The 25000-nt window shown below is 50.1% G+C and overlaps 4 protein-coding genes across 5 annotated transcripts in view; all 4 read left to right on the plus strand.

Annotated features, from left to right (window-relative positions):
- The window catches only part of LOC311341706 (synaptosomal-associated protein 25), a 4774-nt gene extending 2143 nt beyond the window's left edge, over positions 1–2631 (plus strand). Inside the window, exons 5-7 of the mRNA XM_084466509.1 lie at positions 661–801; positions 1174–1318; positions 1997–2631. Of these exons, the coding sequence (XP_084322635.1) occupies positions 661–801; positions 1174–1318; positions 1997–2062 (352 nt within the window). The 3' untranslated portion in view covers positions 2063–2631. The remainder of the gene's footprint in view (positions 1–660; positions 802–1173; positions 1319–1996) is intronic.
- A 1770-nt stretch (positions 2632–4401) lies between these two features.
- LOC311341596 (uncharacterized protein) lies at positions 4402–9315 on the plus strand. Its single transcript, XM_084466414.1, has 7 exons — positions 4402–4609; positions 4820–4914; positions 5070–5217; positions 5371–5487; positions 5992–6045; positions 7269–7483; positions 7559–9315. Exons 1-7 carry the CDS (start codon positions 4462–4464, stop codon positions 8270–8272), a joined length of 1491 nt encoding a protein of 496 aa, XP_084322540.1. The 5' UTR covers positions 4402–4461; the 3' UTR covers positions 8273–9315.
- Positions 9316–10887: 1572 nt separating this feature from the next.
- On the plus strand, positions 10888–13274 carry LOC311341597 (ras-related protein Rab-1B-like; the record flags this gene model as incomplete). The annotated part of the gene is made up of 5 exons (XM_084466415.1): positions 10888–10980; positions 11389–11484; positions 11800–11895; positions 12464–12595; positions 13044–13274. Coding segments are annotated over 5 exons (648 nt in total), but the record flags the coding sequence as incomplete, so codon positions are not given.
- Positions 13275–14012: 738 nt separating this feature from the next.
- timm50 (translocase of inner mitochondrial membrane 50 homolog) overlaps positions 14013–25000 on the plus strand; it is an 18312-nt gene continuing 7324 nt past the window's right edge. For both annotated transcript variants that reach the window (XR_014633363.1, XM_084466674.1), the window contains exons 1-4: positions 14013–14240; positions 15447–15594; positions 15747–15778; positions 20042–20063. Coding sequence is in view for 1 of the 2 variants with exons in the window: in XM_084466674.1 (XP_084322800.1) it covers positions 14040–14240; positions 15447–15594; positions 15747–15778; positions 20042–20063 (403 nt within the window). In the remaining variant the exon portion in view is untranslated. The remainder of the gene's footprint in view (positions 14241–15446; positions 15595–15746; positions 15779–20041; positions 20064–25000) is intronic.

Consider the following 25000-nt stretch of genomic DNA (forward strand, 5'->3'; position numbering starts at 1 on the left):
ACACACACACACACACACACACACACACATACACAGACATGCAGACACAGACATGCAGACACATACACACACACACACACACATACACAGACACGCAGACAAACACATACACACACACACACACACACACACACACACACACACACACACATACACACACACAGACACACACACACACATGCACACACACACACATACACACACACTTTTGGGAAGAAATATTGATAGTGTAACAGGTTCTGTAATAAGTTGTTATTCACCGAACACTTAAGGATAAACAACACATCTACAGATTTGCATACTACCTCCAGATTCACACACACACACCTGTGTGCACAAGACAGAAAAACACACGAGGACAGACACACACACTCACAAATGCACACATGCAGGCAAGCAAGCACGCATACACACACAAACACACGCACAAACACACACATATACATGCATGCACGCACACACATACAGACAGACATGCACACACACACACAAATTAAAATAAAGCACACACCAGACTCAACACCTTACAAAAATTGTTATGATATATATTAACACTTTAGGATATAAAATAATGTGTGTCTCTCTCTCTCCCTCTCTCTCTCTCTCTCTCTCTCTCTCTCTCTCTCTCTCTCTCTTATCTCTCTATGTCTCTCTCTCCAGGCTGAAAGCGTTTGAGGAGAGTGGGGCGTACAAGGCGGTGTGGGGGGGCGGGGCTTCAGATGGGGTCCTCTCCAATCAGCCATCGTCGCGAGTCATCGACGAGAGAGAACAGATGATCATGAGTGGAGGATACATACGGAGGTAGAGAGAGAGAGAGAGAGAGAGAGAGAGAGAGAGAGAGACAGAGAGAGTATTACTCATATTACTGTAGTTTGATTCTTCATTCACTTTGTGATGTTTACCGTGTCAATAAGGTTCTGTAGAATTCATATGGAGAGAGTTGAGCCTGTGTGTGTGTGTGTGTGTGTGTGTGTGTGTGTGTGTGTGTGTGTGTGTGTGTGTGTGTGTGTGTGTGTGTATGTGTGTATCTATTATTGGTCACCTGTCCTATGAACAGCTGGCCAAACACAGGATGTCATTAGACACACACACACACACACACACACACACACACGCGCGTACAGCTCTCCACCCGTCCTCTCCTCTCACCCGGTGAGCCTCCCTCCCCCCCAGGGTGACGGAGGACGCGCGGGAGGTGGAGATGGAGGAGAACCTGACCCACGTGGCCAGCATCGTGGGGAACCTGAAGAGCATGGCCCTGGACATCAGCAACGAGATCGACACGCAGGAAGGCCAGATCAAGAGCATCCAGGGCAAGGTACACACTACGAATACACACTGTACACACAATACTAATGCACACTGTTGGGTACACACACACACACACACACACACACACTACTAATAAACACTGTACACACAATACTAATAAACACTGTTGGGTGTACACACACACACTACTAATACACACTGTACACACAATACTAATACACACTGTTGGGTACACATACACACACACACACACACACACACACACTACAAATACACTGTACACACAATACTAATACACACTGTTGGGTACACACACACACTACTAAAACACACTGTACACACAATACTAATACACACTAATTATGTATATATATATATATATATATATATATATATATATATATATATATATACATATAATATGTAATTAATAGTCCTGGGTTAATACAACAGGGGGCTGAACCCTAACTAGATCCGAGTTCACTAACTATGTAGTGTTCACCACATAGTCCCTAACTAGTGTACAATAAAGTGTTCACTGTAGGTATAGGGATTAGGGAACAAGTGAGCCAAGTAGAACAAAGCATCTGAGCTGCAGGGAGTAGCACCCCCAACCCTGGTACTGTTAGTGCCTTGCTCTACCTTCAGATCTACACAGGGAATAGAACCCCTAACCCTGCAGTACTGCCTTGCTCCACCGACTGATGGGTCTTGTGTCTTGCAGGCTGGCCTCAATGTCTACAGGATCGAGTCGGCCAACCAGAAGGCCAACAGCCTGATGAAGAAATGAAGCTTCTCTATCGTGCTCTAGAATGTTCTGCTGTCCTGTTCGCTTCCATGCCAACGCATTCCCCTGCTGAACCCATCTCCCCAAACGCAGGCCTATAGGGTCTGTTCTGTAGTTCTCTGGGCGTTCCAGGGAGACACTCTGAACTGTGGTACACTATACTCTGAATAATGCTAGGCCTGCTCCGTGGATTATGAAAACTCGTTTCACTCTCAAAATATCAACGATCGAGGCCGCTCGGTAGACAATGGTGGCCGATGTAGTTATAGCTCAGTAGAAGGTAAATGGATCGCCAGTTATTTTTTATTAATGGAAGAACGACAGCGACCCCTAGCGGAGCGGCCCGGGACCGCATGTTCCTCTCCCTTGAAGGTCTCCCTGAGGAAGCCTCACTGGCGGCTCTTCTCCACCCAACACTTGGAGCCTGGATCTGAGTTAGATCCGATTGCGTATGAGTCGTTTATATATTCATATGCATTTTTATGTCTCATGAATCAAAAGGATGTTCTTTACTCATCCTGTACTCATAGCTGACACACTACAGCTAGAACCTCGGCCTGGCTTCTGCGTGACCTCTGGTGTGATGACCTGCTGACGTTATTCATTCATTCATTCATTCATTCATTAAAACGTGTTCGTTTCTATATGTCTATACGTTTCTATATTTCTATATGCTTCATTCACGTGTCGCAGCGGACGTCACGGCCACGCACGACCTGAACACAACAACCACGAACTAAATAACGAATTGTGTGGGGTTAAGGAACGAACTCCCAGCTGTGCGTGTTCGCGCTGTGGGGGGGGAGGCGTGTTGTGAAACGGGACGGCTTGGTGGTGGGGGACTGTTGAGGGAGTTTGCGATTTAATTATCAAGAATTCGTGATTGGTGACGTCAGAGAAGATCGGGGGGGTGGGGGCGGGGGGGGCGCCGTTCTGCCAAAATGTTGCGCGTTCACGAAAAACCCCAGCGCGCACAGCAGAGTGTGCGCAGGCGCAGTCCCTTTCTTCTCGTCACCGCGAACTTTCGGAGAGCGCTGCGGAGGAGGGAAAAATACGTCATTAAAATCGGTAATTATTTCCTTCTCTCACACACGAAATCAAAACACAACGAGGAGCAGACCCGACCCGTCCCGGGACGCGTCTCCGTGCGTCGGGGGACGGGTCACAGCTGGGGTTAGGACGGCGTCTGTCGCCACATTGCGGAGAACGGGCGATGTGAGGCTAGCCGACATTTCGCGTTCCTCCGTGGAGCCCGGACCGGACCCGGGTCGGGGCCCGCCGCTCCCCGGGGCCCGGAGCCACGCAGGCGGGCAGCAGGCGGCGCCGTCCGCGCGGTATCCACGGTAACCCCCCGGTGGTATCGGGAGTGTTGAACCCCGGGGTTAACGGCGGGTTGGATCGTTGTTGTTGTGGTCAAGAGCCGCGGAGCTGCAGCCCGAAATGGCGGAGCTCTGGAGGAGGAGGAGAGCAACAAAGGGGCGCGGAGAGCAGCGCTGATTGGCCCGCTGCTTGTCACGTGATCACGTGTCAAACTGCGTGTCACGTGATCGTGATCGTTTCGTGCTACGTGTGTTTTTCTACATTATTATTGTTATTATATATTATTATACACAAAGCTGACATAAGAGACACAACTCACTGTAGCTCAAGGAGAGATTTTGGTATCTCCTGGTTGATGAGCTCATACCTCCAGGGGAGACTGGTATCTCCTGGTCGATGAGCTCATACCTCCAGGGGAGACTCTGGTATCTCCTGGTTGATGAGCTCATACCTCCAGGGGAGACTCTGGTATCTCCTGGTTGATGAGCTCATACCTCCAGGAGAGACTGGTATCTCCTGGTTGATGGCTCTTAACTCCAGAGCTCAGTACCCCGACCCGCCGCCAGGTTACCGTGGAAACAGACGGAATGATTCAGATTTACGTTCAGACAACTTGATTGATCCCATCAAGGGCGTTTGACGTGCAGCTCAGCCCGTCCACACGCTCGTCTTACAGACTAGCAGCACTCAGCTGGTCGGAGATCAACCAGCAGCAGGGAGTACAGTGAGAGATTGAGTTCATATAAATAACCACCTTTTACTAGGTTCTGGTCAGTACTAGGTACTAGTCTGGTCAGTTACTAGTGCTGGTTCTTCTGTCAGCGTAGAGGTTCTGTAATGAGGCTGGTTAACGTTGGGTTAGAGGTTCTGTAATGAGGCTCAGCTGGTTAACGTTGGGTTAGCGGTTAGGGTTACCCTGACCTCTAACCAGACCCTCAGAGCTAAAGACGTGCCCCCCCCCCCCCCCCCCCCGTCCAGGCGGTCCAGACCAGAGACCTCTCCCCCGTGCCCCCCCCCCCCCCCCTCCCTCCAGGTGGTCCAGTCCAGACCAAAGACCTCCGTCCCTCCAGGTGGTGGGGTCCATGGAGCCGTCGTGGATGGAGGTGAAGGAGGAGATGGACCTGGAGAGCCCCTTCAGGTTCGAGGGGCTGCGCGGGAAAGTCCGCTTCTCCTTCGCCGAGATCAAAGTGCTCCTGGAGGAGGTGAAGAACCACCGCTTCGTCGTGCTCAGTGAGTGGTCTGTGTGTGTGTGTGTGTGTGTGTGTGTGTGTGTGTGTGTGTGTGTGTGTGTGTGTGTGTGTGTGTGTGTGTGTGTGTGTGTGTGTGTGTGTGTGTGTGTGTGTGTGTACGTGCATTAAGGTCAGGTCCACTGCTTGATCTTCATGTGGAATCTCACTTAATAACATTAACCTTTATTTATTTGTGTGTGTGTGTGTGTAGAGAAGTTTAACGCAGGTGTGTCGTCTGAGACTAAGAAACAGACGTGGTCTGAGATCACAGATAAGGTCAACAGCCTGGGGGTGACGGTCAGAGAGGTGAGTCTACTAGTACTAGTAGTCTAGTACTAGTACTACCCAACACCAATACTACTGTTCAACCTTAGACTTGGATCTTTTTCTCCATCTTTGTAAATTTGGATCCAAATAAAAGCATTTAAATTGTGTGTGTGTGTGTGTGTGTGTGTGTGCAGGTGCGTCAGATCATGAAGAAATGGGCGGACCTGAAGTGTGACGCGAGGAGGCGCATGCTGGCCATGCGGGCCCCCAAGGGCCACAAGAAGACCCTGGGCCCCGTGGAGGTCATGGTGCAGAAGATCCTGCTGCTGGCGCCGGGCAAGGGTGAGCTGCTCCTCTCTCCCCTCTGCTCCTCCTCTCCTCTCTGCGCTCTCCTTTCTGCTCCTCCTCTCTCTGCTCCTCCTCTCTGCTGCTGCTGCTCCTCGACATCGCTCTGTGTGTGTGCGTGTGCGTGTGCGTGCGTGCGTGCATGTGTAGACGAGGCTGAGCTGGACATCGGGAGCATCGAGGAGATCAGCCCACGGAGGCCAAGAGCGAAGCCCCGAGGACGCCCCCGCCGCCACTCCCTCTCCTCCCCCAAGGAGGAGCCAGTGGGTAGGACCTCCTCCTCTCAGCCTCCTCCACCCCCCAGCCACATCCTCCACCTCTCAGCCACCACCTCCTCCTCCTCCCCCCCCATCCTCTCAGCCACCTCCTCCTCCTCTCCCCCATCATCTCAGCCACCTCCTCCTCCTCTCAGCCACCTCCTCCTCCCCCCCCCCCCCCCCATCATCTCAGCCACCTCCTCCTCCTCCTACTCTCAGCCACCTCCTCCTCCCCCCATCCTCCTCCTCCTCCGCCTTCTCCTCCTCCTCCTCCTCTCCTGCTCCTCCTCCTCTCAGCCTGCTCCTGGAGGAGAGGTCTCTGCTTTGGGCTTCTCTGTGGTTGAGTCTTTATTTGAAGTGTGGTGTTGGTTGTATTGTTTTGCTTTGATCTTTATATTTATTAATAGTTGGGGCATTTTTATAATGAGATGTTTTATTTTCTAAAAGGTATTCCTGTCTGGGGTGAAGTGAAGGTGATATTCATCATGTATTTTTCTGCTTTTTTCTTTTCTAGAAGAATTCTACCAGTCCTCCCCTGAGATGAACTTTGACCTAATCCATGATGAGAGTAAGAATCTGCTATAATTGTCAAGATCATATACTTCATGATGTACTTTATAATACACCCTATAATGTACTTCATAATGTACTTCATAATGTATCCTATAATGTACTTCATAATGTACTTCATAATGTATCCTATAATGTACTTCATAATATACCCTATAATGTACTTCATAATGTATCCTATAATGTACTTCATAATGTACTTCATAATGTATCCTATAATGTACTTCATAATGTGCTTTATAATATACCCTATAATATACCCTATTTTATAATTAAGCAATAGATCACGACAGGCTGTGGTATACGCTCATTATACCACAGTTAAGGGGCGTTGTCCATCCCGACGCGCAGCGGAGGGGTGGCGACCCCCTTCACTGTGGTATAATGACCGTATATCACTGACTGAAGTGATCTATTGCTTTTATAAAACGGTTACGTAAATATGGCGAAATGAAAGTCACAGACACCCTCAATTTTGAAAAAGCTAGAAAGTCGGAAAAGCATTTTTTTTACCGAATACAAAAAAGTAGTCCCTCCCGGCTGCCGGCAAAGTGTACAGCGGTTGCTATGCAACACACTGTAGCGTCCTTCAGAGAGAAGGCTAGGCTAAAGACGGTAGCTCGGTTCACCGGCAATTTAGCCTTCTATCGAGTTCACTCGAACTCGATAGTAGGCTAAATTGCCGACCGTGTGCCTATTGCTTTACAACATTTCCACCCTCTCCAGCAATCAACATGTTTTTTTAGGCTTCAGTGAACTACGCTATCGCTTTTATATATAAATAAACAACAGTTCAAGTTAGGCGCGGAGTGATACTGAACTCTGTAAACTGAACGGGCGTCATAGCTGTGTGTATACGCTCAATATACAACGGTTGGGAACCAATCAGATCGCTTGATTTAGGCCCCCCGTTTTATAATATACTTTATACTACACCCTATAATGTACTTCATAATGTACTTCATAATGTACTTTATAATATACCTCATAATGTACTTTATAATGTACTTTATAATATACCTCATAATGTACTTTATAATATACTTCATAATGTACTTTATAATATACCTCATAATGTACTTTATAATATACTTATAATATACTTCATAATGTACTGTATAATATACCTCATAATGTACTTTATAATATGCCGTGTGTGATCTATGAGGGAGTCTCTCAGAGCCTACTGACCTCCTCCTCCTCCTCCTCCTCCTTCTCCAGCCATGCCGTTAGACTTTGAGGAGCAGGACGAGCTCCTCCCCACCGTCAAGCACTCCTACTCCAGCTCCCCCTCTTACGCCCCCTTCCCTCTTCCCCCCCCGTCTCCGTACCCCTCCTCCTCCAACGGCACCGCCTCCTTCCACCCCTCGCCCTCCTCCTCCTCCTCCGTCATGCCGCCTCCCCTCCTCCTCCCTCCTCCTCCTCCTCCTCCTCGCCACGTCCCTCCCCCGCCCCCTCCCTCCTCCTCCTCCTCCTCCTCCTCCTCCTTGGCCCCGCCCCCCGCCCGGCTGCCCTCCCCCCCGCGGGGCGGGGCCCGGGAGCGCCTGGCCCGGGTGGCGGCGCAGAGCCTGCAGCAGCAGCAGGTGAGCGGGGCGCTGCTGGGCTCAGTGTCCCGCTCCCTGGAGCTGCTGGCCTCGGCCGTGCAGCAGCTGGTGGAGACGCAGCAGGACTTCATCACCGAGTCGCTGGGCCAGCAGCGCCACACGCTGGACATCCTCAAGGACTTCTCCCACAACGCCCTCACCCTGCTGCGGGACAGACCCCCGGCCCACGCCAAGCACCCCCCCTCACACACACCCGGTCCACCAAGCGGTCCACCAAGCGGTCTACCGTCCGGTCCCCCATCAGCCCCCACGACCAGCACACTACCAGCCTCTGGACCAGAACCAGAACCAGCACCTGGTCCAGAAGTACCAACTGGACCAGAGCAGCACAACCTAGAACCACAAGATAATGAAACACAAAAAGTAGACCTGCAGAAGCCACCGATGGACCACCCAGAACCACAGGAACCAGGACTACGGGACCCAGAACCACAGGAACCAGGACTAAGAGACCCAGAACCACAGGAACCAGGAATAAGAGACCCAGAACCACAGGAACCAGGACTTAGTGACCCAGAACCACAGACCCCTCAGCCCATGGAGGTACAGGACACCCAGCCAAGGATACCAGGGGAACCCAAGCCAGGGAGTCCGGACCCTGATGGACCTGATGGACCCTGACCCTGATGGACCCTGACCCTGATGGACCCTGATGGACCCTGGTGGACCCTGACCCTGATGGACCCTGGTGGACCCTGACCCTGATGGACCCTGATGGACCCTGGTGGACCCTGACCCTGATGGACCCTGATGGACCCTGGTGGACCCTGACCCTGATGGACCCTGATGGACCCTGACCCTGATGGACCCTGGCCCTAGAGCTCAACACAATTCAGCAGAGCCCAGATCTTACTAACCCAGGACCAGTGAACCAGACCAAGACACTCTAACCCAGGACCAGTGAACCCAGGCCTAGACCAATAGAATGCAAAATGCAGTGGAACCTTACCCAGGACAAACTCACCTAACCCAGGACAAACTCACCCAACCCAGGACAAACTCACCTAACCCAGGACAAACTCACCTAACCCAGGACAAACTCACCCAACCCAGGACAAACTCACCTAACCCAGGACAAACTCACCTAACCCAGGACAAACTCACCTAACCCAGGACAAACTCACCTAACCCAGGACAAACTCACCTAACCCAGGCCAAACTCACCTAACCCAGGACAAACTCACCTAACCCAGGACAAACTCACCTAACCCAGGACAAACTCACCTAACCCAGGACAGTAGAAGCAGGGTCCATGTTGGTGAGCTGAACTCTTCTTGGACATGAGGAACCCGGTCAGACTTGGTGACCTGGAGGTCATGTGACCCATGAACCTTCGGTGAACTGGTCTCCATGGTACCAGGATATGTCGGGCCTTTTTTACTGAATCATACACTGTACTGTACTTTATGACTGAAGATTGTTCCCTTGACAGACGAACTGATGAGTCAATGTGGACACTTCTGCTCTGAGGATTGAGACTACATTACCCATGATGCCCAGCGCCTTGGCACAGAGCTATTTTAACTGTTTAGAGCTGCTGGTTGTGTTTTTTTTATGAATAATATCTACTCGTCATAGATTTCCCAGCCAGATATAAGATATTTTCCACATAGGTTGTAGTATTACTATATTAACCCGATTACTGCTGTATGAACCAACCTCAAATAAAGTCGAAATAACTGGAGAGAACGAATAATGTTCATTATTAACTCTATTTATGATAACAGATATACTATTATTATCACCAGTCCCCACAGACCAGTATAACCAGTCCCCATAGACCAGTATAACCAGTCCCCATAGACCATTATAACCAGTCCCCATAGACCAGTATAACCAGTCCCCATAGACCAGTATAACCAGTCCTCATAGACCAGTATAACCAGTCCCCATAGACCAGTATAACCAGTCCCCATAGACCATTATAACCAGTCCCCATAGACCAGTATAACCAGTCCCCATAGACCATTATAACCAGTCCCCATAGACCATTATAACCAGTCCCCATAGACCATTATAACCAGTCCCCATAGACCAGTATAACCAGTCCTCATAGACCAGTATAACCAGTCCCCATAGACCATTATAACCAGTCCCCATAGACCAGTATAACCAGTCCTCATAGACCAGTATAACCAGTCCTCATAGACCAGTATAACAAGTCCTCGTAGACCAGTATAACAAGTCCTCGTAGACCATTATAACCACTCCTCATAGACCAGTATACCTTAAGACTGTTGTCTGTATTGGTGTACCTGGCAGTGGTGTGTGTGTTGGTGTGTCTCACCTTTTCGTGTGTGTGTGTGTGTGTGTGTGTGTGTGTGTGTGTGTGTGTGTGTGTGTGTGTGTGTGTGTGTGTGTGTGTGTGTGTGTGTGTGTGTGTGTGTGTGTGTGTGTGTGTGAGAAACCTGACTTGCTCAATAAATAAATGATGGACAGTCTCATCGGTTGGTGGCTTAGCCACGCCCTTTTGTTCTGCACACACACACACACAGGTCACAGACGCACACACACTACCTGTGTGCTCTGATCAACTTGTTTGCTGGTCCCCTTGTTGTCTTACCTCCTCGTCCCCTAGGGTCCTTGCCTCCTAGTCTCCTCGTCTGCTGGTCTCCGCTCCAAGATGACTCCAGAGTAGTAAGAATCATCCTTTGTTTTTCCTCAAAGTAGTCCAGTCCAGTAGTCTCAGGTCTACAGTAGACCAGAGACTACAGTAGACCAGAGACTACTGTAGACCAGCTCTAAATAGTCATGCCTTGTGTGGGTTTAGATGGTTGTTCTGAAGGCAGGAGGAGACCTTCTGATAGAGATGTTCCTTTGGTCTCTGGATCGAGGCCGGGTCTAGAACCAAGGCCATGAGGGTATCGAGGCTGGGTCTAGAACCAAGGCAGGTCACAGCATTAAAGGTTTATGACCGCCTGCTCTTATATGTGCCATCATGAGTCACCACTGTTAGACGAGGTGGATAAGAGAGTTCTTTACTATTTCTGATACTAACTAACCGCTTACTACTGACTTAACAGTCGACTGTCAGCCTGGCCATTTTGTTTTGTTCAATGATCTTCCTAGCAGCCATGTTGGCTCCACGTTGACTCAAACTACTGAGTCAATGCAATCACGCAACGTGTGTGTGTGTGTGTGTGTGTGTGTGTGTGTGTGTGTGTGTGTGTGTGTGTGTGTGTGTGTGTGTGTGTGTGTGTGTGTGTGTGTGTGTGTGTGTGTGTGTGTGTGTGTGTGTGTGTGTGTGTTTTCTCAGTGACTACCTGTTTAAGCTTCTGTTGATCGGTGATTCTGGAGTCGGCAAGTCATGTCTGCTGCTTCGCTTTGCGGTAGTGAAAGCACACACACACAAACACACACACACACACACACACACACACACACACACACACACACACACACACACACAGGGTTACGTTTAGAGATGGTTAGTTTAGGTATGAGGTTAGTGATGGTTAGTTTAGGTCTTAGGTTAGCGATGGTTAGTTTAGATGTTAGGTTAGTGATGGTTAGTTTAGGTGTTAGGTTAGAGGTGGTTAGTGTAGGTGTTAGGATAGAGATGGTTAGTTCAGGGACTAGGTTAGTGATGGTTAGTTTAGATGTTAGGTTAGTGATGGTTAGTTTAGATGTTAGGTTAGTGATGGTTAGTTTAGGTATTAGGATAGAGATGGTTAGTTCAGGGACTAGGTTAGTGATTGTTAGTTTAGGTGAGATCTGACCATAACCCCCCCTGACAGGACAACACCTACACTGAGACGTACATCTCCACCATCGGAGTGGACTTCAAGATCAGGACCATCGACATGGACGGCAAGACGGTGAAACTCCAGATCGTAAGTCTTGATAAGGACAGGTGGTCCCACAGGTTAGTGGGATGTTGTGGTGGTTATAAATATACACTGTGTGTGTGTGTGTGTGTGTGTGTGTGTGTGTGTGTGTGTGTGTGTGTGTGTGTGTATGTGTGTGTGTGTTTGATTCCATGTGTTTGTGTGTGTGTGTGTGTGTGTGTGTGTGTGTGTGTGTGTGTGTGTGTGTGTTTGATTCCATGTGTTTGTGTGTGTGTGTGTGTGTGTGTGTGTGTGTGTGTGTGTGTTTTTGATTCCATGTGTGTGTGTGTGTGTGTGTGTGTGTGTGTGTGTGTGTGCCAGTGGGACACGGCGGGACAGGAGAGGTTTCGAACCATCACCTCCAGCTACTACAGAGGAGCACACGGCATCATCCTCGTCTATGATGTCACCGAGCAGGTAGTCAATAACACATATCTATATCTACACATGATCAAACATAACACATATCTATATCTACACATGATCAGACTGATCAATAACACATATCTATATCTACACATGATCAGACTGATCAATAACACATATCTATATCTACACATGATCAGACTGATCAATAACACATATCTATATCTACACATGACCAGACTAATCAATAATAGATATCTGTTCTCCCTTTCCTCCCCTCTCCTCCCTCTTCTCCTCCCCTCTCCTCCCCTCCTTTCCTCTCACCCCTCCTTCCTCTCCCCCCTCTCTCCTCCCCCTCCTCCCCTCTCCTCCCTCTCTCCTCCCCCTCCTCCCCTCCCCTCTCTCTCCCCTCTCCTCTCCTCCTCCTCCCCTCTCCTCCCTCTCTCCCCTCTCTCCTCCTCCTCCTCCTCCTCCTCCACCCCTCTCCTCCCATTCTCCCCTCTCTCCCCTCTCCTCCCCTCTCCTCCCCTCTCTCCTCCTCTTCCTCCCTCTCTCCTCCTCCTCCTCCCCTCTCCTCCCTCTCTCCTCCTCCTCCTCCTCCTCCTCCTCCCCTCCCCAGGAGTCCTACAATAACATCTCCCTGTGGCTGCAGGAGATCCAGCGATACGCCTGCCAGAACGTCTCCAGGCTGTTGCTAGGCAACAAGTGCGACCTGGTCGCTAAGAAGGTGGTCGCCTCCTCCACCGCCCAGGTAGACCTGCTACTGGGCGGCTCCCAGCACCACCACAGTCTGCAACTGGTTCTACTGGGAGGCGCCCAGAACATCATTCTTCTAATGGTGGAAACTGGGAAGAGAAAAAACTTCTCAAATACTATAAAACTACATATACTATCTCCCTCTCCCCCCCCCTCTCTCTCTCTCTCTCTCTCTCTCTCTCTCTCTATCTCACCCTCTCCCTCTCTCCCTCCCTCCCTCTCTCTCTCTCTCTCCCTCTTTCCCTCTATATCCCTCTCCCTCTCTTTCCCTCCCTCCCTCTCTCTCCATCTCTCTCTCCCTCTCTTTCCCTCCCTCCCTCTCTCTCCATCTCTCTCTCCCTCTCTCTCCATCTCTCCCTCTCTTCCGCTCTCTCCCTCTCTCCCTCTCCCTCCATCTCTCTCCTCTCTCTCTCTCTCTCTCCCTCCCTCCCTCTCTCTTCAAGGAGTTGGCCACCTCTCTCCACATCCCCTTCATGGAGACCAGTGCTCGGAGCTCTGATAACGTGGAGCGAGCCTTCCTCGCCATGGCGTCGGAGATCCACCGCCGGCTGGCCAACGACGGCGGGATGCAGGCCGAGGCCGCCAGGGCCCGCGGGGCCCAGATCAACAGCGCCCCCCTGTGGCCGACCGGCGAACCACAGCCCCGACCGGAGGACTCTGGTAGCTGCTGCTAGGAGCTGTCTTCGAGCCACGGAACCCGGGTCTCCGAGTCCTACCTGGGCAGGGCTGCCTTGAGCTGGGACCTTTTGCGCAAATATTGTGTGGTGGAAATATAATATAATATTAGTTTCGACCTTTAAACTGATATAGGTGGACATTAAAACTGTTGCCCGTTATGTTCTTGTTGATTAATGAGGTAATAAATGTAATATATTTATTTAGTAAATGTATTTTTTTATTATTATTTTTATTTATTTTTTATCACATGGGTGGACTTTGTTGAAATTGTTAAAATCTCCTTAATAGTAGAAGGGGAGTATAATGTGAACCTAATAATTAATAATATGACATATTATAGAGAAAAGTATCAACTATACGGTATACAAATATTAAACTAAAATATATTTAGAACATAGCCATAAATCTATTACTATAGTAGGCTATGTATGTATACATATATATATATATATATATATATATATATATATATATATATAAAATCATAGATTATAATGGATATGTCGTTTTATAAATTTACATTATAAATGTAATTTATTTTAGAACGAAGTAAACATTCGAAGGTCAGTAAAGATAACGAATCCGAAGGTCAGCGGGATCTGGACGGTGAATGGTTAAACACGTTAAAACTCCGCCCACTTCCTTCTGCCTCTGCCTCTGGTTCGCTCATCCCCGTTGTCATTCAGCAGACGCCAGCCAATCGGGTTCATTCGACCTTAGCATCGTAACGCTCGCCGGCGCGCGTCTCCTCCCAGTGCAAGATGTCGAAACCGGCGCTGCTCCCCATGTGTCTGCGGTACCTGAGCCGCCCCGGGGCTCTGAGCGCCGGGCTGAGGACCGGGCTGAGCACCGGGCTGAGAACCGGACTGAGGACCGGGTCCGTCGGGGCCCGGGAGCTGTCTACGACAGAGAGCGGAGGAACGGTCGGGCTGGCGCAAGGCGTCCTCCAGCAGAACGCTCAGGTGAGTCCAGAGGAGCGCGCGGTTCGTCCCGGAGCTTCTGGGCGAGCGGTGCTTAGCCCGGGGCCTCGGGTTGTCTGTGTGTGCGGGTGACTATACGAATCCCGCCCCCACCAACTTCACCGGGCGCTGAAACGAGCGTGCCCTGCGTCTCTGAGCTAGCGCTAGCTACCGCTGCTAACCAACGCAGGGACAGTTCCCTCTGTTATGAGCAGAACATGTCCCCGCGTGAGGACATGTCCCCGCGTGAGGACATGTCCCCGTGTGAGGACATGTCCCGCTGGTTATTTGTAGGGACAGGGAGTACCAGTGGTGTTAGTGTGTGACTACATTACGTGTGGTTGTGTGGTTAGTCCTATGGTACAGTAACATGTTATATAGTGGTCCTGTGATGTCCTATGGTACAGTAACATGCTATATAGTGGTCCTTTGATATGTCCTATGGTACAGTAATATGTTATATAGTGGTCCTATGATATGTCCTATGGTACACTACCATGTTATATAGTGGCCCTGTGGTACAGAAACATGTTATATAGCAGTCCTATGGTACAGTAACATGTTATATAGTGGTCCTATGGTACAGAAACATGTTATATAGCGGTCCTATGGTACAGTAACACATTATATAGCGGTCCTATGGTATGTCTTATGGTACACTAACATGTTATATAGTGATCATATGGTACAGTTACATGTTATATAGTGGTCCTATGGTACAGTAACACGTTATATAGCGGTCCTATGGTATGTCTTATGGTACACTAACATGTTGTATAGCGGTCATATGGTACAGTAACATGTTATATAGTGGTCCTATGGTACACTAGCATGTTATTCTGGGTACTAGTAGATGTTTTCCTTGTGAAGGTCAGAGTGTCCCTGAGCTAAAGCCACCGGTGGAGGGTCAGCGGTGAGACAGTTTAGTGTTTGGTTTAAACCAGCATTACCAGCTGCCCTGACAGAGACACCACAGTTGGTGTCTCTGAATGTGAGAATGTGTTGTACTTTTTTACTGGAGTAAGTCAGTTTGAGCCGTAGTGGTTCCTGGCTCTGTTTGACCGACCTAGATGGAAAAAAACTGGAGCACAGTGGTGTTACTCTGATGATTTTAAGGAGAACGGTTGTTACAAGGTAATTACACTAGAACTTCAAGGACATGCTGCCGTCTACGGAGAGATGCTGAACACTGTGTGTTGTGCCCCTCAGCAAGGGGAGGAGCAGCAGAAGGAGAAGGAGGAGCAGCAGAAGAAGGAGGAGAAACAGAAGGAGAACACAGCCTATGCTAAGAAGATAATGGTTCGCCTGGCCGGCCTCATGGGGGTGGGCGGGGCAGTGGGCATGGTCTACGTCTTCGGTAAGTCTAGAGCGGTCTTCCTGTGGTTAAAAACAAATGCACCCGACTCTTGGGACAGCTTCATCTCTGGATTACCATCACTCACTCACTCACTCGCTCTCTCTCTCCCCCTTTCTGTCTCTCATTTTGTCTCCCTCCCTCTCTCTCTGTAGGAAGCAATTCAGAAGACGAGCAAGGAAATAAGGTATGCTGTGTTTCACTCACGCACACCTGCACACACTCTGCCGTAGGGCCTGATATCATGGCTGCCAACTTTAACATTTCACTTTTCTCACAAATACTTATATTTCTGGAAGTCTTCTGCGTGTTGGGGTTTGGGTTAGGTGCGTGTTTACCGTAGGGTTAGCGTTGGAGTTAGGGGGGTTGTATTTGTATGACGGACATGGACCTCTAAACTGGCCGTAGTTTGGAGGAGACTCAACGATGCTCTGATCAGAGACGGGAGTCTTAAGGAGGAAACGTCTGTATGAAACTATGACCGAATGAATGGATGGATGGATGGCTTCAGCAAGCCCTTCAGAGAAGGCTGGTCCTCAACCCTCTGATGATCAGTGGATGTGTTTCCTCAAGGACCTGAACATGCACTAGAGCCCACTATGTTTAATTCCTCAACGGATATGCCAAGTTGAATTCCCTCACTGATAAAGCTCTGGACCTGAGAGAGGTGGTGGACTGTCGAGGACATCAAAGGAAATGTCTTCAGGGAGAGGAAGTGTGCCTCTGGTTTACGAGCGAGAACCACTCTGCTCTGCGTTAAACTGGCACACTTGTTCCCATCTGAGTGTGACCAGGCTGGAGCTGTGGGAGACACACTCCGGTCCCACCTAGATCACCAACACCTCCCCTACTGACCGGGCCCCCAGACACACTCCTGTCCCACCTAGAACAGCCCCCCCCCCCCTACTGACCAGCCCTCAGACACACTTCTGCTGTCCCACCGAGAACACCTACTGACTGGGCCCTCACACACGCACAGAGGCCCCGTCCACACGGATCCTGATTTTTTGGTGAACACGCAGAAGTCTTGTGCGTTTGGGCTGACCGTCCAGACGGATCTGGTGTTTTCGGTGCCTAAAAACGCACTTTTCTGAAACCAGCTCCCAGGGTGGGTAAGATAAAAAATGGACCTATGCGTTTTCGTGTTAAGATTCGTGTAAAACGCAAACAATGATGTCGTTTGCGTTCCCCCCCACCAGCTGGGCGACGTTTAGAGTTGCGTTGAATTTGTCTTTATTTTATTTTATTTGTTTTATCTTTGTAGCTTTAAATACAGCCCCTTTGTAAATGTAATTACTAACTGTACATTAAAAAGCGTTTCTACAGCTCGATGCGTTTTCGCTACAAGTCCGTCTTTACAGAGATATAAACGCATCAAAGGAAAACGGAGGGGAAAAGATTGTTTTCACCCGTGTGGATAGGGCCAGAGAAACTAACCTCCCCATGTCTACTGAGAAACTAAGGCCCCGTCCACACGGAGCCGATTTTGCGTTGAGTTGCGTTGATTTTTTTTTTTTTAATTTGATTTGTATTATTTTTGTAGCTTTAAATACAGCCCCTTGGTAAATTGAATTACTAACTTTACGTTAAAACGTATTTCTGCTCAATCTAAAAGGTTTAACAACTGCTTTCTCCTCAACTGTACGTTTATATACAGCGCGCATGGGCTTCATGCGCGAAGGTTTGATGTGCTCCACTTTTTTTTGTGGAGAACCAGCGCCACGCAGTCGCCTTGAATATGTACTACAGCGTTTCTACAGCTCGATGCGTTTTCGTACGAGTCCGTCTTTACGCAGATATTCCTGAAATGCATCAAAGGAAAACCGATTGTTTTCGCCCGTGTGGACGCCGGGGGGACCTAAGCTCCCCTAGTCTCACCCTCAGACACACTGCTTGTGTTTAGGGCTGGCCCGAATGCATTTGAAGCTTTGAATATTGATTAGGTTTCCAAACGAATATATTAATATTCGGTGGACAAAATAAGAGAGAGAAACGAAAGTCCATTGTCGGTGCATATCGTTCAGTGCATGTAAACACAGCAGGAGGCGGAGACCACGGCTACAGGCTCTAGTTTATCAGCTGATCGTTTCTGAAGGGCTTCAAAACAAATGTGATGTGGCCGTGGGGGGGGGGGGGGGGGGGGTACCTCTGCATCTCCAACGCTTCCTCTGAGGCACACTTATTAGGTCTCACCTCGTTGTGAGGGGCTGTCAGGGGGGGTGGGGGGAGTGGGGGATGTGGGGTGGGTCTGCTCCACACTTCTCCCACCTTTGAGAAGTGTGGGAAAAGGGGGGGGGGGCGGGGGGTCTGGTGTGGGAGAAGTGTGCCAGCCGACTGGATTAGCATCTGGTCTGGATCCTGCCCCCCCACCGGACTACTGCCCCCCCACCGGACCACTGCCCCCCCACTGGACTACTGCCCCACCACCGGACCACTGCCCCACCACCGGACCACTGCCCCCCCACCGGATTACTGCCCCCCCACCGGACCACTGCCCCACCACCGGACTACTGCCCCCCCACCGGATTACTGCTCCACCACCGGACTACTGCCCCACCACCGCCCCACCACCGGACTACTGCCCCACCACCGGACTACTGGACTACTGCCCCCCCACCGGACTACTGGACTACTGCCCCCCCACTGGATTACTGGACTACTGCCCCACCACCGGATTACTGGACTACTACCCCACCACCGGACTAGTGGACTACTACCCCCCCCCCACCGGACTACTACCCCCCCCCTCTGGACTACTGCCACGTTCTTGGATTCATGTACAAACTCCTTCACAATATGGATATATTAATATGGAGAAGATCATCCACCTCGTGGATTATCTGACCACGTTGGACCCCTGGACTCCACTGCTCCTATCTGGGATCTAAAGAGCGCCTCCTCCTCTTCCTCCTCCTCCTCCTGAGGCGGTGGATGAAGAGTAGGAGAATAGGGTTGGTGTTCTGGGGGCCCCCCCCCCCCCCCCTGGCCGGATACGACCCTCAGTCTCCTGTCCCACAGTAAAGCCCCCGGCCCTTTCCTGCCCAGCAGACGGCCCAGCCAGGCACTTCAAAGAGCAGCTGCCCCCCCCCCCCCCCCACCCCCACCCCCCACCTCCTCTTCCCAGGATCAGAGGAGGAGGAGGAGGAGGAGGGCTCCGGCCCTCAGAGGATCCTCAGATGTTGGTCATAAAGCTGCAATGACCGAGGGCCCCAGTGTGGGAACCTTCTGACACCTCCTGGTCCTCCGGGAGCGGGGAGAGGAGGTTTAGGGTTGGCTGGGCTACTCCTCATTATCACAGAGGTGTCGTGGGCAGGGGTTTGGTTGAGATGCTAGCCGGCCATAGAAGAGCTACCCCAGTACTTTGTTACAGAACACACTGGGTCGACTCCAGAGCTGCCCACTGGGCGGGAAGTGGTCTTGATGGACACGTAAGCACACCCAATCAGGGGAACAGTACGTCTATAGAACCAGTCCCACTGTGAAGTCTCTGGGCTGTTTTAAAATGGCTCTGCCGTCTGCAGGTCAAGAGACGTTCCGACTGAGCTGTGGTTACTGGGAGCTACTGGGAGAGGTGGCTGAGCTATGGGATCCACTGGGAGAGGTGGTTGAGCTGTGGGAGCTACTGGGAGAAGTGGCTGAGCTGTGGGAGCTACTGGGAGAAGTGGCTGAGCTATGGGAGCTACTGGGAGCAGAGGGGTTGGTAGTCCGAACCCCTCCTTTTCACGTTGGATTTAAGCATCGCTGAATGACTGCTTAGAGGCCGTATCTGCCCGGCACCACCCCCTCTACACTTCACTCAGGAGGGACATCAAATCAGTCAAATATAACTAACGCTATACGACGGCGTTGAATGGAGCGGGAGATTAGACTTGTTGTTGGACCAGGGAGGAGCCTGACGTGGTCTGTGACGGACGGTCCAGGACTGTGTGCCAGATTCAGGCGTAGTGACGGCCCCGGGCCACCAGGTGGAGCTCTGCGTCTGCAGCTCTCTGTTGCTGGCTCTCTTCCAGAGTCTTTATCTGGAGGGGGAAAACACAACAGGTCTACGTTTTCCAAGCAGGGTGATGATAAGCGACAGCAACCCCATAACTTGAAAAACTGCTCTTTTAAATGCTGAAGTGGCCGTTAGCCCAAACAACATAGCTGTGCCTTGATCGGTTTCAGTTTGAGCGGTCGCAGTCCTTTGTCTCCTTGTCCTTTATTGTCCTTTATATCCTGTTGTTGAGGTTGAGTTCAGAGGTTAAGTTATGTTATGACTGTGGTTATTCACTTTGTGTGTGTCTGTGTGTGTGTGTTACATTTGAGTTATTTATTATTAATGTGTGTGTTGAAGGGTTCAGTAGTTAAGTATGGTGTTGTCACAGAGATTAATGTTTTCCTGAATTGTTGTCCAATGCTGCTGTGCTGTGCTGATCTCTATCTCTCTCTCTCTCTGTTTTTCTCTTGCCAGATTCCAGACGAGTTTGATAGTGGTGAGTTCCTCATCATCTACTTTATCTCGGGAGGAATGAGAAACACACACACACACACAGGTTTTCATGTCACCGGGCTTGTGTTTCCCGGAATCCAGCAGTGCTTCCTGTTCCCGTGGTTACCTGAGATCATCATGCCACATACACACATGTACACCGACTAGAATCACCGGAGCGGCGCACTTCAGTGGGGGGACGTGTGCGTCAACAATTTTGCCATCGTGCCGCGGGGTAACCAGACACCCAGCTGAATGAATGAACGTCAGAGCGCCTCTCCCAGTCCAATCACTCTGAACCGCCTTTTTACGTACGTCAGCCGTGTGTTTGTGGTAACGATAGTGAAATGCAAGTTGAGATGCGATGGCATCGTTGACGTGGAGCCATGGCAAGATCATTTAGTTCCACATATCCCACACTGGACACGGATTTTCTTCTATTTTCTTGAAGTGTGCCCAGGCGGAGCTTTTGCGGGACTTGGACATTGTTAGCCTCCTATACCAACAGAATAGGCCTACGCTCTAAACTAAACGTAACTCCACAATGCGCTGTTGAATGACCTCAGACGCTCTCCCCGTTCCTCACTCTCCACGCTCTTCCACACTTAATAATAATAATTTTAAAAAACTAATAGCCGGGCTGCCGACTTTTGGGTTTTCGCTGGCGTGAGATTCTGTAGAATCTTGTAATGCATACCTTATAGCGGGTGTAAATGTTGGGGGGGGACGCGTGTTTTTGTTTGTTTTTTGCCGTGAGAAAGTGTGTCACATGGTGAAACCGTGAGAGTTGGCAGCTCTGTAATAGTGCTACAGAACCAACATTAGTGCCGTCCGTTAATTCTTGTTTATTTGAAAAAATGTTAACGGTCCAAATGTTAAAAATCGGTTTTGACCCTCGGGAACGAATAATCGAATAATCGAATATTCTGACACATCCCTAATGCTTAGAAGCCGAATGCGATATCTAGTCAGTATATATATATCTATGAGGTGATATCTAGTCAGTATATATCTATGAGATGATATCTAGTCAGTATATATCTATGAGGTGATATCTGGTCAGTATATATATCTATGAGGTGATATCTAGTCAGTATATATCTATGAGGTGATATCTAGTCAGTATATACAGTATATCTATGAGGTGATATCTAGTCAGTATATATATCTATGAGGTGATATATAGTCAGTGTATATATATATATATCTATGAGGTGATAACTAGTCAGTATATATATCTATGAGATGATATCTAGTCAGTATATATCTATGAGGTGATATCTAGTCAGTATATATCTATGAGATTATATCTAGTCAGTATATATCTATGAGGTGATATCTAGTCAGTATATATATCTATGAGGTGATATCTAGTCAGTATATATCTATGAGGTGATATCTAGTCAGTATATACAGTATATCTATGAGGTGATATCTAGTCAGTATATATATCTATGAGGTGATATATAGTCAGTGTATATATATATATATCTATGAGGTGATATCTAGTCAGTATATATATCTATGAGGTGATAGCTAGTCAGTATATATATATATATATCTATGAGGAGATATCTAGTCAGTATATATATCTATGAGGTGATATATAGTCAGTATATATATCTATGAGGTGATATCTAGTCAGTATATATCTATGAGGTGATATCTAGTCAGTATATATATCTATGAGGTGATATCTAGTCAGTATATACAGTATATCTATGAGGTGATATATAGTCAGTATATATCTATGATCGTGTCAGATGAACTGATCTCCACGATCCCGTGCGGCGGGTTCCCCGCTCCTCACGGCAGAGTGTCAGCTGTGGCGCGCTCTTCATAACGAGCTCCGATCGCCTGCTGATTCTGCTGATCACCCGATCAATACCCCTCTCTCCCGTTCTGCCCGTCTCCCCCGTCTCTCCCTTCGCCTCCCTCATCAACTCCTCTCCCTCTGTTCACCCACTCGGTCTCTCCCTATCTTTATGACCTCCTCCGTCCTCCTGTCCGTCCATCTGTCTGGGGCAGTACCCTAGGGGTCAGGGGTCGCGTCTCCAGGACACCCAGGGGAGACGTGCGGAGCTAGCCAATCGCAGGCTCTACCTGCGGTCCGATTATCCATCGTCTGAGGAAGGACCGATACTGAGGTTCCACCACCCTCCCCTCGCGTGCGACCACAGCCCCTGTCTTCTGCTACCTCGACCAGCGGCAGTCTCAGAGATGTTCTTGTTCAATGAGTTCTGAGCGCCTGCTGATTGCAGCGATCACTTGATCAATAACTCTGAGCCCTGTACACTCTGAGACGGGCCCCTGTCCCGCGTGGGGAATGCTGCCCGTCACCACGACTCTTTACTCCTAATCCGAGAGGAGCTGTAGGGGACACCGAGGGAAGGTCCAGACCGGGTCCAGTCCCGTCTGCTTGGAGCGTGACCCGGTCTTTAGGGGGGGGTCTCAGCGAGCTCTGAAGGTAGCATCTGAAGGTCACTAGACCCACGCTCGTCCAGACCTGGACTCTGATCAGAGCCGGCGAGGCGCCGGTCGGCCTGTGAGTGACAGCTGTGGCGGGGCCTTCCTTAAACGAGTTCTGATCGCCGGCTAATTCTGCTGATCACCCGATCAATAACCCTCTCTCCTGGGTCCTACTTGTCTTTCTCATCCATCATTTTACCTCCCTCCCTCCCATGCTTCTGTTCATTCTTTCAAACTCTCTCTCCCTCCTCCACCCTCTCTCTCCCTCCTTACCCCTCTCTCTCCCTCCTTACCCCTCTCTCTCCCTCCTCCACCCTCTCTCTCCCTCCTCCCCCCTCTCTCTCCCTCCTCCACCCTCTCTCTCCCTTCTCTAACCCCTCTCTCTCCCTCCTCCATCCTCTCTCACCCTCCCCCCAACCCCCTCTTTCTCCACTCACCCCTCTCTCCCTGGTCCACCTCTCTCCTTTCTCCTTCCTCCACCCTCTCTCTCCCTCCACCCTCTCTCTCTCCTCCACCCTCTCTCTTTCCTCCACCCTCTCAGGCCCCCCTCCATCGTCTCTCGCTCTCTCTCTCTCCCCCAGCCCCCTCTTCCACCTCTCTCCTTTCTCCTTCCTCCGTCCTCCTCCCTCCCTTTTATTGTCTGTCTGTCTGTGTGCGTTCTGATCGCCTGCTGATCGGACCGATCACTTGATCAATAGCCATTCACTAACCCAGCCGCCCTTCTTCGATCCATCTGTCCAGCGATGCCTTCCTTATCTCTTCAGTGTATCTCCCCCTCTCCTCCCTCCTCCCTCCTCCCCCTCTGGTCCAGAGGTCTTGTGGTTCATACCAGCTACTAATTATCTCTCTCGCTCCATCGGCCCATCGGGCCGGTTCAGGAGATCCAGGGTGACGCGTTAAAACAAGTTCAGGCCAGTAGACTAGTAGAGGAGACTGAGCTCCATGCTGGACCTTCTCACCAGCACCTCTTGCTTTGCTAACCCTTGGCCACCGATACCATCGGCGGCAGGCCGGCTCTACTGAGATCTACTGGGAGTGCTTCCCAACAGATGTGGGGGAGGGAGCTCTATGAATCCCATCATGTGGTCCATGATGTGGATGGGGCAGGTGGGGGGAGGAGGGGGGAGGCGGGGAAGAGTCCTCTCTGATGACCTTAAAGACCAGGCTCAGATGAATGGTCCCTCAGGAAGATCTTGGGTCCTGACTTCCTCTCCTCAAGTCCTCTCTGTATCGCCTCACCTCCTCTCCTGAGTGCCTTGGACCTCCTTTATTTATTCTCCCTCACTGACTTGACTCTGTTTTAATCAAACCCTTTAATCAAACCCTAGTCCCGCCCCTTCCAGATGCCCTATTACACCACTAGAGGTGACTTATCCTATCAGCAGGAATGTGGGTGAATTTCTCCAGTGTTTCCATTGAATTTAACTCGTCATCTCTTGTTTCTCATTTCACAATGTGTGTGTTTGTATTTTGTTTGTATTTATTATTGAATGATGTATTTAAACTTTGACCTATAACCTGTTAGAACACGATAGAGCTGGTAGCATCTGAAGGTCACCAGACCCGCGCTCGTCCAGACCTGGACTCTGATCAGAGCCGGCGAGGCGCCGGTCGGCCTGTGAGTGACAGCTGTGGCGGGGCCTTCCTTAAACGAGTTCTGATCGCCGGCTAATTCTGCTGATCACCCGATCAATAACCCTCTCTCCTGGGTCCTACTTGTCTTTCTCATCCATCATTTTACCTCCCTCCCTCCCATGCCTCTGTTCATTCTTTCAAACTCTCTCTCCCTCCTCCCCCCCTCTCTCTCCCTCCTCCATCCTCTCTCTCCCTCCTCCCCCCCTCTCTCCCTCCTCCATCCTCTCATTTACATTTACATTTAGGGCATTTAGCAGACGCTTTTATCCAAAGCGACTTACAATAAGTACATTTGTCATAAGAAGTGAAACAATATATCGCTCTCCCTCCTCTAACCCCTCTCTCTCCCCCCTCCATCCTCTCTCACCCTCCTCCCAACCCCCTCTTTCTCCTCCCACCCCTCTCTCCCTGGTCCACCTCTCTCCTTTCTCCTTCCTCCACCCTCTCTCTCTCCCTCCATCCTCTCTCTCTCCCTCCACCCTCTCAGGCCCCCCTCCATCCTCTCTCTCTCTCTCTCTCTCTCTCTCTCCCCCCAGCCCCCTCTTCCACCTCTCTCCTTTCTCCTTCCTCCGTCATCCTCCCTCCCTTTTATTGTCTGTCTGTCTGTGTGCGTTCTGATCGCCTGCTGATCGGACCGATCACTTGATCAATAGCCATTCACTAACCCAGGTGCCCTTCTTAGATCCATCTGTCCAGCGATGCCTTCCTTATCTCTTTAGTGTATCTCCCCCTCTCCTCCCTCCTCCCCCTCTGGTCCAGAGGTCTTGTGGTTCATACCAGCTACTAATTAACTCTCTCGCTCCATCGGCCCATCGGGCCGGTTCAGGAGATCCAGGG

The sequence above is a fragment of the Micromesistius poutassou genome, assembly GCF_964030765.1.
Source record: "Micromesistius poutassou genome assembly, chromosome: 4".
Lineage (NCBI taxonomy): Eukaryota > Metazoa > Chordata > Actinopteri > Gadiformes > Gadidae > Micromesistius > Micromesistius poutassou.

Bases quoted from the DNA above. Each gene is read 5' to 3' on its own strand.
- LOC311341596 (XM_084466414.1), top strand. From the start codon at position 4,462: ATGGAGCCGTCGTGGATGGAGGTGAAGGAGGAGATGGACCTGGAGAGC. The intron at 4,610-4,819 runs GTGAGTGGTCTG...GTGTGTGTGTAG, and splicing joins CCACCGCTTCGTCGTGCTCA to AGAAGTTTAACGCAGGTGTG. The intron at 6,046-7,268 runs GTAAGAATCTGC...CTCCTTCTCCAG, and splicing joins TGACCTAATCCATGATGAGA to CCATGCCGTTAGACTTTGAG.